The sequence below is a fragment of the Euleptes europaea genome, chromosome 5 (genome assembly GCF_029931775.1).
Source record: "Euleptes europaea isolate rEulEur1 chromosome 5, rEulEur1.hap1, whole genome shotgun sequence".
In the NCBI taxonomy this organism is placed as follows: Eukaryota; Metazoa; Chordata; class Lepidosauria; order Squamata; family Sphaerodactylidae; genus Euleptes; species Euleptes europaea.
The window spans coordinates 1,715,832-1,729,891 of NC_079316.1; the positions used below are offsets into that span (position 1 = coordinate 1,715,832).

Below are 14,060 nucleotides of genomic sequence, written 5' to 3' on the forward strand. Positions count from 1 at the left end.
GGACACAGCTGGACAATGAAGGGCATCCCCTTTCCCATGCAGAAGGTCCCAGGTTCAATCCCCAGCACCTCTGGCTAAAAGGGGCCAGGTAATAGGTGATGTAGGAAGGAAAGGCAGCATGGCATAACCCCATCTCACCAGATCTCAGAAGCTAAGCAGGGTCGATATTTGGAAGGGAGATAGCCAAGGGAAGGAGGATTTATCTCCCCCTCTTCTGGGCATGGAGTAGGGGTCACTGGGGGTGTGAGGGGGGGGAGGTAGTTGTGAATTTCCTGCATTGTGCAGGGGGTTGGACTAGATGACTCTGGTGGTCCCTTCCAATGATTTTTTGATTCTATGAAGACTCTGCAGAGGAAGGCAATGGCAAACTGCCTCTGCTTCTCACTTGCTGTAAGTTGGTTACAAATGAGCAAAATGAACAACTGCCAGTACAAGAACCTTCTCTGTTGTGCCCCCCACCTTATGGGATGGCCTGCCTGAGGAGGAGGAGGAGGAGAGGAGTTGGTTTTTATATGCCGACTTTCTCCACCACTGAAAGAAGAATCAAACGGGTTACAATCACCTTCCCTTCCCTTCCCCACAATAGGCACCCTGTGAGGTAGGTGGGGCTGAGAGAGCTCTAAGAGAGTTGTGACTAGCCCAAGGTCACCCAGATGGCTTCATGTGTAGGAGTGGAGAAACCAACCTGGTTCACATCAGTCTCCGCCACTCATGTGGAGGAGTGGGGAATCAAACCCGATTCTCCAGATTAGAGTCCACCGCTCCAAACCACTGCTCTTAACCACTACACCACGCTGGCTCTCCTGGCTTCCGCTCTCCGGGCTTTTTGCAAACTATGCAAAACTGAAGTATTCAACAGGGCTTTTCTACGCGGGTGATAGAGTCACACAGTGCTAACGTTTCACAAAGTTATTTAGATAAATGATTAGGGACTGTGATCTGTTGTACAGCTTGCCCAAACTAGTATCCTACTACATAATTTTTGCAATATTTAATGTGTCATGCTAATAGTTATTCTTTGCTTTGTTTGTAGACTTCTGGTCGGTTCTACAACCCCAATTCCTATCGTGTTGTTCATTGCATGTCCCATCCTGTTGATTGTATTACCGGTAACTCTGTGTGTTATAATCTGCCTGGGTGAGAAGCAGACTATAAATAATGTCAATAAACAAGCTAAGTAATTGAAGACCTCCGCCCGACACCCTGGAGAGCTGCTGCCAATCTGAATAGACAATACTGATCTTGATGGGCCAAGGGGGGGGGTCTGACTCAGTAGAAGGCAGCTTCGGGTGCTCATGATGCACAGACAACAGCAAATGATCACAATTATCCGCAAGCCAAGAAAAGATTCACCTTGATTTCTCCCTGGTCAATCTTCTGTGAAAGACAGGGAAAGCCTGGGTCAGTTTCTACCAGGTCAGTTGGCAACCCTAAGCAGCCACCTGACAAATCCGCCAACCCCCCTTTAAATTTCCCTCCAGTGTCCATTTTGCCCTCAGAGGTCCACCGGGCCCTTCCTGCTCTTTGTTCCTGCAGCTCTTTGTTCTGCGATCCAGGAAGCCGATGATCCCTGATCTTTCCCCTGAAATCGAAACCTCCTAATGATTCCCATACAAATTTATTTCAAAGTGGGTAGCCGTGTTAGTCCGTCTGCAGTAGTAGAAAAGGGCCAGAGTCCAGTAGCACCTTAAAGACTAACAAAAATATTTTCTGGCAGGGTAGGAGCTTTCGTGAGCCACAGCTCACTTCTTCAGAAGAAGTGAGCTGTGGCTCATGAAAGCTCACTTCTTCAGAAGAAGTGAGCTGTGGCTCATGAAAGCTCCTACCCTGCCAGAAAATATTTCTGTTAGTCTTTAAGGTGCTCCTGTAACTGGACTCTTGCTCTTTTCTAAATTTATTTCAAGTCAGTGTTTGGCCTTTGTACCCAATAAGTAGGATTGCTAGCTTTGGGTTGGGAAATTCCTGGAGATCTGGGGGGCGAAACCTAGGGAGGGCAGAATTTGGGGAAGGGTCGCCCCCATTCCCTCCAGCGGAACCGATGTGGGCAGTCTGGAGATCCCCTAATTCCGGAAGATCTCCAGGCCCCACCTGGAGGGTGGTAACCCTACCGAGCAAGGGGTCGGTGGGTAGGGGTGCTGGGACTCGGTCCCCTCTTTGCTCCCAGAGCGCGAAGGCCAGCCGCTCCCCTCTTCCCAAGACCACCTGCTGGGGCCCCTCCTTGGAAGCGCGCCTCTCTCTCGGGGGGCTCCAGGCATCGGAGCGGACCCCCTCCCCGTGCCCTGCCCTCCTTTCCCTGCTCGGCATCCGCGCCCGGACCAGCCTCGACGCCGCTTCCAAGCAAAGGCGGCGGGGCGCGGCCGCTTTGGCAAGCCCGGGCGCGCACCTGGGCTGGGTGGGTGGGTGGGTTGGAGGGGGGGTCGCTGGGGGTCGCAAGGGCGCAGCAGCCCACCCAGCCGGGGGGAGGCGGGAGGCTCTGGCGCGGCGCCTTGCTGCGCTCCTGCGCCCTGGCCCGGAGAGGGGCGAGCGCGTCCTCCGCAGCACAGCCTGAGCCGGCATTGCCGGCAGGTTCGGGGACGGAGGTCCGCCTTCGAGTAACCCCGGGGGCTTTTCCTGCAGGCTCGGCTTTCTGCGGGCTCTGCCACCCACGGAGGCGCGGGAACACGCTGGCGCAGGGAGGCTGCCGCCAGGTAGCCTCCCGGCGCAGTCCTTACTCCAGCCGACGCCCCTTGAAAGGAGCAAGCTGGAGTAACTCTTTTGAGGATCGCACTGCTGGGTCCCTGGCCCGGGGTGGCTGGGTCGCCCCTCTTTTCAAACTGCAAAAGGAAACCGGAGTCCAGGTGAGGCAGCTCAAAGGTTAACAACCTGGATTCCAGCACCCCCTTCCCTGGCCCGGAGCTTTCTTCTTCCCATGCTATGAAGAGGAAATCATCTCCCCTAGTTTGAACATAGATCAAAAACACTCCACACAGACATGTTCTCACATTCCTTTTGCCCATCCCTCTCCTGTTATCTTTGTGATAAAAAAACATTCACTAGAATAAGAATGTAAAAGAATGGTTTAGATTTTGCCAGGGTGGGGCTTGTCTTTCTACTCTCGCCTGGCTAGGGTTGCCAGCTCCGGGTTGGGAAATTCCTGGAGATTTGGGGGTGGAGCCTGGGGAGGGACGCCAGGCAGAAGTAAAATGCCACCGAGTCCACCTGTAATCCTGGGACTTGGGCAAACCTGCCCCAGGCCCCCTCTGGCTGGCTGGGGCCGGCTCTCCGATCCTTTGCCAGGGCTGTCCATTTGCCCAGCCCTTTCTCAGCTTACAACAGAGGTGCTTTCCTGAGTTGTTCCAGCCCTGCTGGTGCCACACAGGAGGCTACAAGGCTCCTCTCTCAGGTGTTCCAGCCTTGCCCGGTGCCCTCCCCCTTCTGACTCCCACAGCCGAGCCTGTTCGCTTGGGCTTGCGTTCATTGCATTGGCACGTTTGCATGGCTGCCAGGAGCCACAATCCAGCCAGTTCTGAGGACGTGGTAGCATCCTGGGTGCTGCTGGCTGACAAACTGTCAGCGATGCTGATTCTGTGCACTTCGGCAGATCATGAGAGGGAGGGCAGGAAGGGGTTGTGTCATTTAGTTGTTTAAAAATTGCCATGAGGGGCACAGCAGCACTAGGCAATCTTGTCACACACACACACCTTGCACGCCTGCTTCAGGACTTGAAAAGCAGCGGCGGGGGGGGGGGCACACAAGATCGCATGGTACTGCTGTGCCATGGGTCTGATCAGGATCAGGCCCTCGGAGCAATTTTTAAGCAGATAAACTCTCCACTGAAAAGGTGTTGGTGGCCATGTTGGACTGCCACCCTCCAGGTAGGGTCCCGGAGATCTTTCTTATTTGTTTGTTTTGTTTGTTTGTTCATTTAAAATGTTCATAGTCACCTTCCTCACAGGGACTCGAGGCATATTACACATAGTGAGTCAGCACAATTGACAAAAATGGGACATTCAGTAAGTAACCGAGGCATAAGGATTTTAGAAGTCTGGAACTAAGCAGAAAGAACTGAAGCAGAGCATAAAGTATTCACGTGACACATTAAGCAGAGCTAAACATTGCATAATAGGAACCTACATACAGTAAGCTATACACAGCAGCATAGACCACAACCCCTAATAATTAATCAAAGTGACTTTGTGAATCATTTTGTCCAGCGCAGCCCTCTTACCTGTACAGAAGCCCCTCTTGGATAATCCAGTTTTGCATAGTTTATGGAAATCCATGAGTGGAAGCCTTCCTGACCTCCTCGGGCAGGCCATTCCGTAAGGTGGGGGCCACAGCGGAGAAGGCTGTGGCTCAGTGGTAGAGCATCTGCTTGGCATGCAGAAGGTCCCAGGTTCAATCCCCAGCATCTCCAGTTAAAGGGACTAGGCAGGTAGGTGATGTGAAAGACCCCTGCCTGAGACCCTGGAGAGCCGCTGCCCGTCTGAGTAGGCAATACTGACTTCGATGGACCAAGGGTCTGATTCAGTATAAAGCAGCTTCATGTGTTCAAGGCACGTGTACAGGCAGTTGTTGACTTTGCCCCTTTGCAGGTTGGCACCTGCAGAAGCCCCTGCTGAGATAAACAAAACTGTCATGGAGGAACATGGTGGGAGAGGTGGTACCGCAGATAAGAGGGACCATGAAGGGCTTTGTATGTGATAGCCAATGTCTTAACATTGAGCCCAGTAACAAATGAGCAGCCAATAGAGTGTCTGTAGAATGGGAATGATGAATGATCTCCAGGTTATTGGGATCAGTTCCCCTGGATAAAATGGCTGCTTTGGAAGGTGGACTCGGCATTATACCCCAATGAGGTCCCTCCACCGTGGAGAGCCAGCACGGTGTAGTGGTTAAGAGTGGTGGTTTGGAACTGTGGACTCTGATCTGGAGAATCAGGTTTGATTCCCCACTCCTCCACGTGAGTGGTGGACTCTGATCTGGAGAACCAGGTTTGATTCCCCATCTCCACATGAGTGGAGGGCCTAACTACATGTTACGTATTTCCCCTGTGTCAGGTCTCACACGTGTTCTGGGAGCTTCATGCATCCCAGGCGTGTGGGAGCTCAGCTTGGGAGTTGTTCCCTGAATGTGGGTCCATGGCTGCCTGCAGAGAAGGGGCCTGCATTACCACGTACCATTTTCCTGACTTGGAACAGCTTCAGGGAGGTTCTCATGCTCAGCTGGGGAAACTGGTGTATACCCAGACTGATAAATGTGGAGCCCCCAACTCATTGAGGCGGTTTCTGACAGGGAAATGGTTGTCAGTGTGTGTTCATGACTTGCCCTGGGAGTATGGTTGCCAACTTCAGGTTGGGAAATTCCTGGAGATTTGGAGGTGCATCCTGGGGAGGGTGGGGGTGGGGAGGGAGCTCAGCAGGGTACAATGCCATAAAGACCCCCCCCCCTCTTGAGCAGCCATTTTCTCCAGGGGAACTGGGGTCTGTTGTCTAAAATCATAGAATCATAGAGTTGGAAGGGACCACCAGGGTCATCCAGTCCAACCCCCTGTACAATGCAGGAAACTCACAACCACCTCCTCCCCACACCCCCAGTGACCCCCACTCCATCCCCAGAAGATGGCCAAGATGCCCTCCCTCTCGCCATCTGCTTAAGGTCATAGAATCAGCATTGCTGACAGATGGCCATCTAACCTCTTCTTAAAAACCTCCAGGGAATAAGAGCTTACCACCTCCCGAGGAAGCCTGTTCCACTGAGGAACCGCTCTAACTGTTAGAAAATCAGTTGTAATTCTAGGAGTTCTCCAGCCCCCCACCTGGTGATTGGGAAACCTAGCTGGGAATATCCCCAGGAAAAATGTAACATGTACTCTGAGACTGTGGTGCCCCAGGAGAAGGAGAAGGAGAACTACTTTTCAGGCTTTTGTTGATCACTATCATTTGCTCATTTGTCCTTTTAACCGACGTATTCCCAGAAAGAGCAGGAGCCAATAAGGATGTTATAAAACCCTGAGCTGATTCATGCTTAAAAACCACACAGATGTGGATTAGGCTCTGCATTATTAGAATCAAGAGAGTGATCCCTTTTGCTGCATTTTGGTTTCTGGACTGGGTCCCAAAAATTCTGCATCATGGTAGCATGGATGGTCCCCTCCAGTTTCTGATGTGGCAAATGGTGCAAGATACCCTGAGGGATGGGTTAGGACCCAGAAAAAGTGGGTCACAGACGGGCACCCATCTCCCGTTGACGCAGCTCCTGCCTCTGGAGGTGACGGCATCGTGTGCTTTTAGCAAGAGTTTCGCCTTGCCGGATTGCAATAAGCTGGGATTTTCACTGGCTTCCTACGCTCAGCCTAGCTCTGCCTCTCTTTCTCTGTTCGGGAACTCGATGTCTGGAACGTCTTGCTACATGTTAGGGCTTGTTTACAAGCGCCTGGCGGAGCTCAGGATTCTCAGTTCCAGTTTCCAGACCTGGGAGAGGCAGCCTGAGCCATTTGCTGGGAGAGGCAAAGATCAACAGCAGCCTCCATGCTGAGCTTGGCTTGACTTAAGGACCTCCAGGCACGGCTGAGCCAAGACATTCAATTAGGGTTGTGGGAGAGCATCTGTTTGGCATGCAGAAGGTCCCAGGTTAAAACCCCAGCATCTCCAATTAAAAAGACTCAGGCAAAAGGTAATGTAAGAACATAAGAAAGGCCCTGCTGGATCAGACCAAGGCCCATCAAGTCCAGCAGTCTGTTCACACAATGGCAAATAGGGCTGTTGGGGGGGGGGGAAATCGGTACAGTTCGGCTTCGGCAAAATTCGGCCCTTTTAAGTTCGGGCCATGCCGGTCCGAACTGCCCCGCTTCGGATCCCCGAAATTCGGGCGAGATCCAGAGTTCGGGGGGAAATTCACCCCCCCCCGCGGGCCTTCAGGGGGCTTCCCTGAAGGCGCGGGGGGGCAGCGCTGGCTCCCCACGCGCCTTCAGGGAAGCCCCCTGAAGGTGCGTGGGGGGGGTGGAACAGATCTGTGTTAAAGGGATCTGTTTAAAGGCCCCCCCCCCGCGCGCCTTCAGGGAAGCCCCGTGAAGGTGCGCGGGGGGGAGGGGGAGCCGAACCCTGAATTTGACGAATTTATTCACCGAACCCCAGAAGTCGGCAAATTCGGCTCCCCCCGTTTCCCACCTTTTTAAAATTTGGTTTGTCCTGAACCGGAAACCGCCGAATCGGGGGAAATTCGGCAGTTTTTCGGTTCGGAACGAACCAAATCGACAGCCCTAATGGCCAACCAGGTGCCTCTAGGAAGCCACAAACAAGACGACTGCAGCAGCACCATCCTGCCTGTGTTCCACAGCACCTAATGTAATGGGCCTGCTGCTCTGATACTAGAGAGAATAGGTATGCAGCATGACTAGTATCCATTTTAACTAATGGCCATGAATACCCCTTTCCTCCATGAACATGTCCACTCCCCTCTTAAAGCCTTCCAAGTTGGCAGCCATCGCCACACCCTGGGGCAGGGAGTTCCACAATTTAACTAAGCATTGTGTGAAAAAATGCTTCCTTTTATCTGTTTTGAATCTCTCACCTTCCAGCTTCAACAGATGACCTCGCATTCTAGTATGGGAGAGGAAGAAAAGCTTCTCCCCGTCCACTCTCTCCAAACCATGCATAATTTTATAGACCCCTATCATGTCTCCCCTTATCCGCCTTCTTTCCAAGCTAAACAGCCCTAAGCGTCTTAACCGCTCCCCATAGGACAGTTGCTCTGGTTCCCTGATTGTTTTGGTTGCTCTTTTCTGCACCTTCTCAAGCTCTGCAATAACCTTTTTAAGGTGTGGTGACCAGAACTGTACACAGTATTCCAAGTATGGTGTCACCATAGATTTGTTGTCAGGCCCTCAGAGGAGTAGTCAGGGCCTCAGAGGAGAAAAGAAGAAGAAGAGTTGGTTTTTATATGCCGACTTTCTCTACCACTTAAGGAAGAGTCAAACTAGTTTACAAGCACCTTCCCTTCCCCTCCCCACAACAGGCACCCTGTGAGGTAGGTGGGGCTGAGAGAGCTCTAAGAGCTGTGACTAGCCCAAGGTCACCCAGCTGGTTTCATGTGGAGGAGTGGGGAAACCAACCCGGTTCACCAGATTAGCCTCCACCGCTTGTGTGAAGGAGTGTGGAATCAAGCCCAGTTCTCCAGATTAGAGTCCGCCGCTCCAAACCATCACTCTTAACCACTACACCACGCTGAAGAAGTTAGTTTTTATAACCTGAGTTAGTTTTTATAACCTGATTTTCTTTACCTTTAAGGAGTTTCAAAGTAGCTTGCAATCACCTTCCTTCCCCCCCACCCCCCAACAGATACCTTGTGAAGTAGGTGGGGCTGAGAGAGTTCAGAGAGGTCACCCAGCAGGCTTCATGTGTAGAAGTGAGGAAACAAACCCGGTTCTCTAGCTGCTGTACTACAGACTAACACACGCCCACCCTCTGAAACGATCATGATCAGATCTAGCCTGCGTGGATGTACCCGTGTTTAAACAGGCTCGTTCTGATTTTGTGCAGACTGTTTTTAGGAGTTTGTGGGTTTTAATTTTCAGTTGAGTAAAATTTTTTACTCTGCTTTTGCAGCTGATCCTTCTGTCGTTGCCTGTTTCACTGCCATGATAACAGCCACACTCTATATTGTTCTAAGCCCCCTTGCAGGTATTTATATGGCAAGTTGTATTTTCAAATCGTTCATGAATAAACATATGCCAGAGTTTGGGTATTAGAAAAACTGTAATGCAGTGTCGTGTGCCGCCCTGCCCTTGCCCAAGGATGTGCCGCAACTCCAGAGGTGAAGCTGGAATGCAAGAAACCCCTCAGGGTTGCCAACCTCCAGGTAGTGGCAGGAGATCTGCTATTATAACTGATCTCCAGCCGATAGAGATCAGTTCCCCTGGAGAAAATGGCCACTTTGGCAATTGGACTCTATGGCATTGAAGTCCCTCCCCAAACCCCGCCCTCCTCAGGCTCCACCCCAAAAATCTCCAGGTATTTCCCCACCTGGAGCTGGTAACCCTACCCCCCCCCCAGTAGCCCATCTGCAGACAGGTTCCAGCTCTCTCCCTTTTCTCAGGTGAGATCTATCGACTGCAAATCACAGCGGCTTTTGCCCTGCTGGCTGGAATAAAGCCTCTACATGCTCAGACGTGTTTTCAGGCCATAGAAACAGCCACGTTCCTACGAATGGAATTTGAACCAGCCAAGCAGATGCAGGAGCGGAAAAGTGTGGCGCAGAGGCTCTTTCGTTCTCACTCACGAATCCTGAATGATCTCCATTCCGATCCAGTTGACTCACTTTACCTTTGTTGTATATTTCATTTCATTGTATTGACTTCATTTATAGCCCACCTTTCTCATTAACACTCAAGGTGGGTTGAAAAATTTCAAAACAGCTGAATCAGACAGCTCCAAAAAACCAGGCTGAAGAACAAGGATCGCATACAGGGGTGCCAACATCTAGGTGGGCCTGGAGTTCTCCTGGAATTAAAACTGATCTCCAGATGACAGACATCAGTTCCCCTGGAGAAAATGGCTGCTTTGGAGGGTGGACTCAATGGTGTTATATCCCTGCTGAGCTCCCTCCTCTTCCCAAACTCCACCCTCTCCTGGATCTGCCTCCAAATCTCCAGGGATTTCCATCCCAAACCTGGCAATCTTAAACATAACAGGAAAAACAATGCACACAGTAGCCACAAAAAACTAAGCACAGACAAACAAAAGTCTAAGGTATAGGGTTGCCAACCTCCAGGTACTAACTGGAGATCTCCTGCTAGTTCAACTGATCTCCAGCTGATGGAGATCAGTTCACCTGGAGAAAATGGCCGCTTTGGCAATTGGACTCTATGGCATTGAAATCCCTCCCCTCCCCAAACCCTCCTCAGGCTCTGACCCAAAAACCTCCCGCCGGTGGCGAAGAGGGACCTAGCAAGCTTACTAAGGCATGATAATGCCATAATGCAGAAAGTGGGTTGCAGTAAAAGGAATTCCATAAAAAGAAGGTGATGCATACCATAAACACTGAGTTATGGAGCACCCGGAGAAGCTGGCTTTGGCGGTTCAGAAAAAGGGTCCCCGAAACCCTCCAACCCTGATAATCAAATCAGCTCTGTCTGCCTGGCTGGTTGGTAGCAGGAGGAAGGCTGTCTTTGAGTGCCACCTGCTGGCAGAGTTCAGGAACATCACCCACCAAAAAACAGCCCTAATCTCATGATTACCCAGGATCGTTATTTTGGGTAATTCAGGGCCTGCCAAGATGTCAGGATGCCAACCTCCACGTGGGGCTGGAGATCTCCCAGAATTACAGCTGATCTCCAGACTACAAAGATCAGTTCCCCTGGGGGAAATGGAAACTTCAGAGTAGGGTTGCCAACCTCCAGGTAGTGGCAGAGATCTGCTATTATAACTGATCTCCAGCCGATAGAGATCAGTTCCCCTGGAGAATACGGCCGCTTTGGCAATTGGACTCAATAGCATTGAAGTCCCTCCCCTCTCCAAACCCCGCCCTCTCAGGCTCCACCCCAAAAACTTCCTGCTGGAGGCAAAGAGGGACCTGGCAACTCTACTTCAGAGGGTAGAGTCTATGGAATCAAATCCTTGTCAATGTCCCTTTAGGGTTGCCAACCTCCAGGTGGTGGCTGGAGATCTCTTGCTATTACAACTGATCTCCAGCCGATAGAGATCAGTTCACCTGGATAAAAATGGCCACTTTGGCAATTGGACTCTATGGCATTGAAGTCCCTCCCCAATCCAAACCTCCCGCCAGTGGCCAAGAGGGACCTGGCAACCCTAATCTCCTTGCCTACCCCAAACGCCACTCTCTGCTAAGCTCCACCCATAGATTTCCAGGAATTTCTCAAGCCTAAGGATGCCAGACTCCAGGTGGGCCTGGGGATCCCCCAGAATTGCAGCTCATGTTCAGAGTACAGAGATCTGTTCACCTGGAGAAAATGGCCATTTTGGAAGGTGGACTGTATGGTATTATAGTCTATTGAAGACCCTCCCCTCCCCTTCCCCAGGCTCCACCCCCAAAATCTCCAGGTATTCTCCGACCTGGAGCAGGCAACCCTAATTGTGGGAAATACCCACCTCCAGCACCCCCTGAATCTCCACACTCCAGCCTTATGCAAGAGGAGAGCACCACAAAAGAAGAAGAAGAGGAGGAAGAGGAGGAGGAGGTGCCCAGCCTGATTCACTGTTAGGTATATGAATGGTAAGAGCCCTGTGGCGCAGAGTGGTAAGCTGCAGTACTGCAGTCCAAACTCTGCTCACAACCTGAGTTCGATCCCAACGGAAGTTGGTTTCAGGTAGCCGGCTTGAGGTTGACTCAGCCTTCCATCCAAGGTCAGTAAAGTGAGTACCCAGCTTGCTGGGCGTAAAGGCAAGATGACTGGGGAAGGCACTGGCAAACTACCCCATAAACAAAAGTCTGCCTAGAAAATGTCGGGATGTGACGTCACCCCATGGGTCAGGAAAGTCCCGGTGCTTGCACAGGGGACCTTTACCTTTTTATATGAATGGTGGAACTTACCTTGAAAGCCCTCTGTGTGGCTCTGGAGGAAAGAGGGGAAAGAGAAGCTTCTGATTACCCTCCTGTGCTGTTTTAACCAGTGGAAATAACCACCGAGGCCCTCTTTGCCCCTTTCTCTGGCTCCATATCCATTTCTGCTGGCAAAAATGGCATGGGAGGCAACCAGAAAGCCCCCCCTGACCCTTTACAGCACTCTGGAGCTGTATGGAACCAAGTCATGTGACCCATAATGTCTCGTTTGGCTCTAAATGGCAACCTCAATGTGATACCTGCCCTTTTCCTGGTAAAGCTGAAGCCTTTCTCCTTTTTTAAAAAAGGTAAAGGCCCCCTCTGCAAGCACCGGGTCATTCCTGACCCATGGGGTGATGTCACATCCCGATGTTTACTAGGGTGAAAGATTCAAAATAGGGCTGTTGACAAAAAAAATTAGGAAAGTTCGGCTTCGGCAAAATTCTGCTGTTAGGCGCAGATCTGTTTAAAGGGCCCCCGGTGCGCCTTCAGGGGAGCCCCCTGAAGGTGCGCATGGGGGGAAGAGATCTGTACCTCCCAGCTGGGAGGCGCAGATTTGTTTAAAGGGCCCCCCCGCACGCCTTCAGGGGAGCCCCCTGAAGGCGCGCGGGGGGGGGGCCTGGAAGAGATCTGTGGCTCCCGGCCGGGAGGCACAGATCTGTTTAAAGGCCCCCCCGCCCGACTTCAGGGAAGCCCCCTGAAGATGAGCGGGGGGAACCCTGAATCTGCCGAATTTATTCGCCAAACCCCCGAAGTCGGCGAATTCGGCTCCCCCGTTTCCCGCCTTTTTTGAGTTCGGTTCGTCCCGAACCGAAAAACAGCCGAATCGGGGGAAATTCGGCTGTTTTCGGTTCAGGATGAACCGAATCGACAGCCCTAATTCAAAACAGACAAAAGACAACACTTGGTTAAATTGTAGAACTCCCTGCCCCTGGATGTGGGGATGGCTGCCAACTTGGAAGGCTTGAAGAGGGAAGTGGACCTGTTCATGGAGGAGAGGGCTATCCATGGCTACTAGTCAAAAATGAATACCAGTCATGATGCATACCTATTCTCTCCAGGATCAGAGGAGCATGCCTGTTATCTTAGATAACACAGGCAGGATGGTGCTGCTGCAGTCGTCTTGTTTGTGGGCTTCCTAGAGGCACCTGGTTGGCCACTGTGTGAGCATACTGCTGGGCTTGATGGGCCTTGGTCTGATCCAGAAGGGCCTTTCTTATGTTCTTTCGTTAATCCCTTTTTAGTGACCAAAATTTTACAAAATAGTTAGCAAATTTGTAGAACTCTCAAGCTGTGTGTTATTATTAAACCAAAGTAGCAAAGGCAAGCATTTTTCAGAAACGTAGAATACAAAACAGTAATTTCACAACTACAGCACACTTTGTTTCAGGGTTCATGAAAGCCTTTGACAATACAATTCTTATTTTTTGGATGCTGAAATAATGGGGAAAGCCACCAGAGGTCAGTAAAACCTTAACGCCAACCTACAGAGAAAGATCAAGGATTGTCACAGTCCACATCCCATGAAGATTGTCTTCCCATCTAGATGTGGTTACTGGGGGGAGAACTTGTTACATGTGGACTCCCTCCCTGCCAGGACCCACAATCCCTAGAGCTCCCCCTAGAGCTCTTATGCAGAGTGAAGTGAAGGGGGTCTCCATCCTGAATCATACCAGAAAATCACGATCAAAGCTACATGAAGTTAAATTAAGGCGTTGCCTAATGAGGCAGCCAAGTTCCCACCCAGAGGCTTTCACACACCCTAATCAAGGGTCCTTGCAGTGACTTTTGGGGACTCCACACACACCCAAGGCATGATGAGCAGCCAGCATGTACAGGACAAAAACTCAGCCTTCCATCTCGCTCATGGGCATCCCTTACAAGAAGAAAAGGGAGAAGGAGAAGAAGAATTTCTCCCATCAGTTCTCCCATTAGGTTAGTTCTATCAGTGGCTATTAGCCACGGTGACTAAAGGAAACTTCCACATTCAGAGGCAGTCAACCTCTGAATACCAGTGCCAGGAGGCAACATCAGGGGAAGGCCTTGGCCTCTATGCCCTGCTGTTGGCCACCCTGAGGAACTGGTTGGCCACTGAGTGAGACGGGACTAGCTGGACCCTCACTGCTCTGATCCAGCAGGGCTCTTTTTATTTTTATTTTTTAATGTTAAGTGTCATCTCACTCCCAGCCAACACACAGTTTAGGTGCAGGACTCTGTTGCGTTTTTCCCACAATGAAAGAAGGTAAATAAGGGGTGTGACACCCCTAGTGCAGCCATTTCCTCTGAAAACTCTATAGAAACTTTATGGAATCGCTCCCCCTATCCCTGCCCAAAACTAACTCCCGCCAGTGGGATGATGGGACCGGGCAACCCTGTGTCCGTGCCACGGCAGAGTAGTGGGACTGGTGGAAACAAAGGGCAACGCAGGGAATATCCAAACAGAGCTTGTTGCTGGGGGTTGGGTGTCTGCCAATGAAATGCCCCAGCCTTTCCCAGGGGCACAGCCAACGTTCCCGGTGCCC

At 51.3% G+C, this 14,060-nt stretch overlaps 1 protein-coding gene across 1 annotated transcript in view; it reads right to left on the reverse strand.

The window, feature by feature from the left end:
• Positions 1 to 2,104: 2,104 nt before the first annotated feature.
• The window catches only part of LOC130477809 (putative SCAN domain-containing protein SCAND2P), a 50,499-nt gene continuing 38,543 nt past the window's right edge, over positions 2,105 to 14,060 (reverse strand). The window contains exon 3 of the mRNA XM_056849883.1: positions 2,105 to 2,635. Within this exon, the coding sequence (XP_056705861.1) occupies positions 2,105 to 2,635 (531 nt within the window). The remainder of the gene's footprint in view (positions 2,636 to 14,060) is intronic.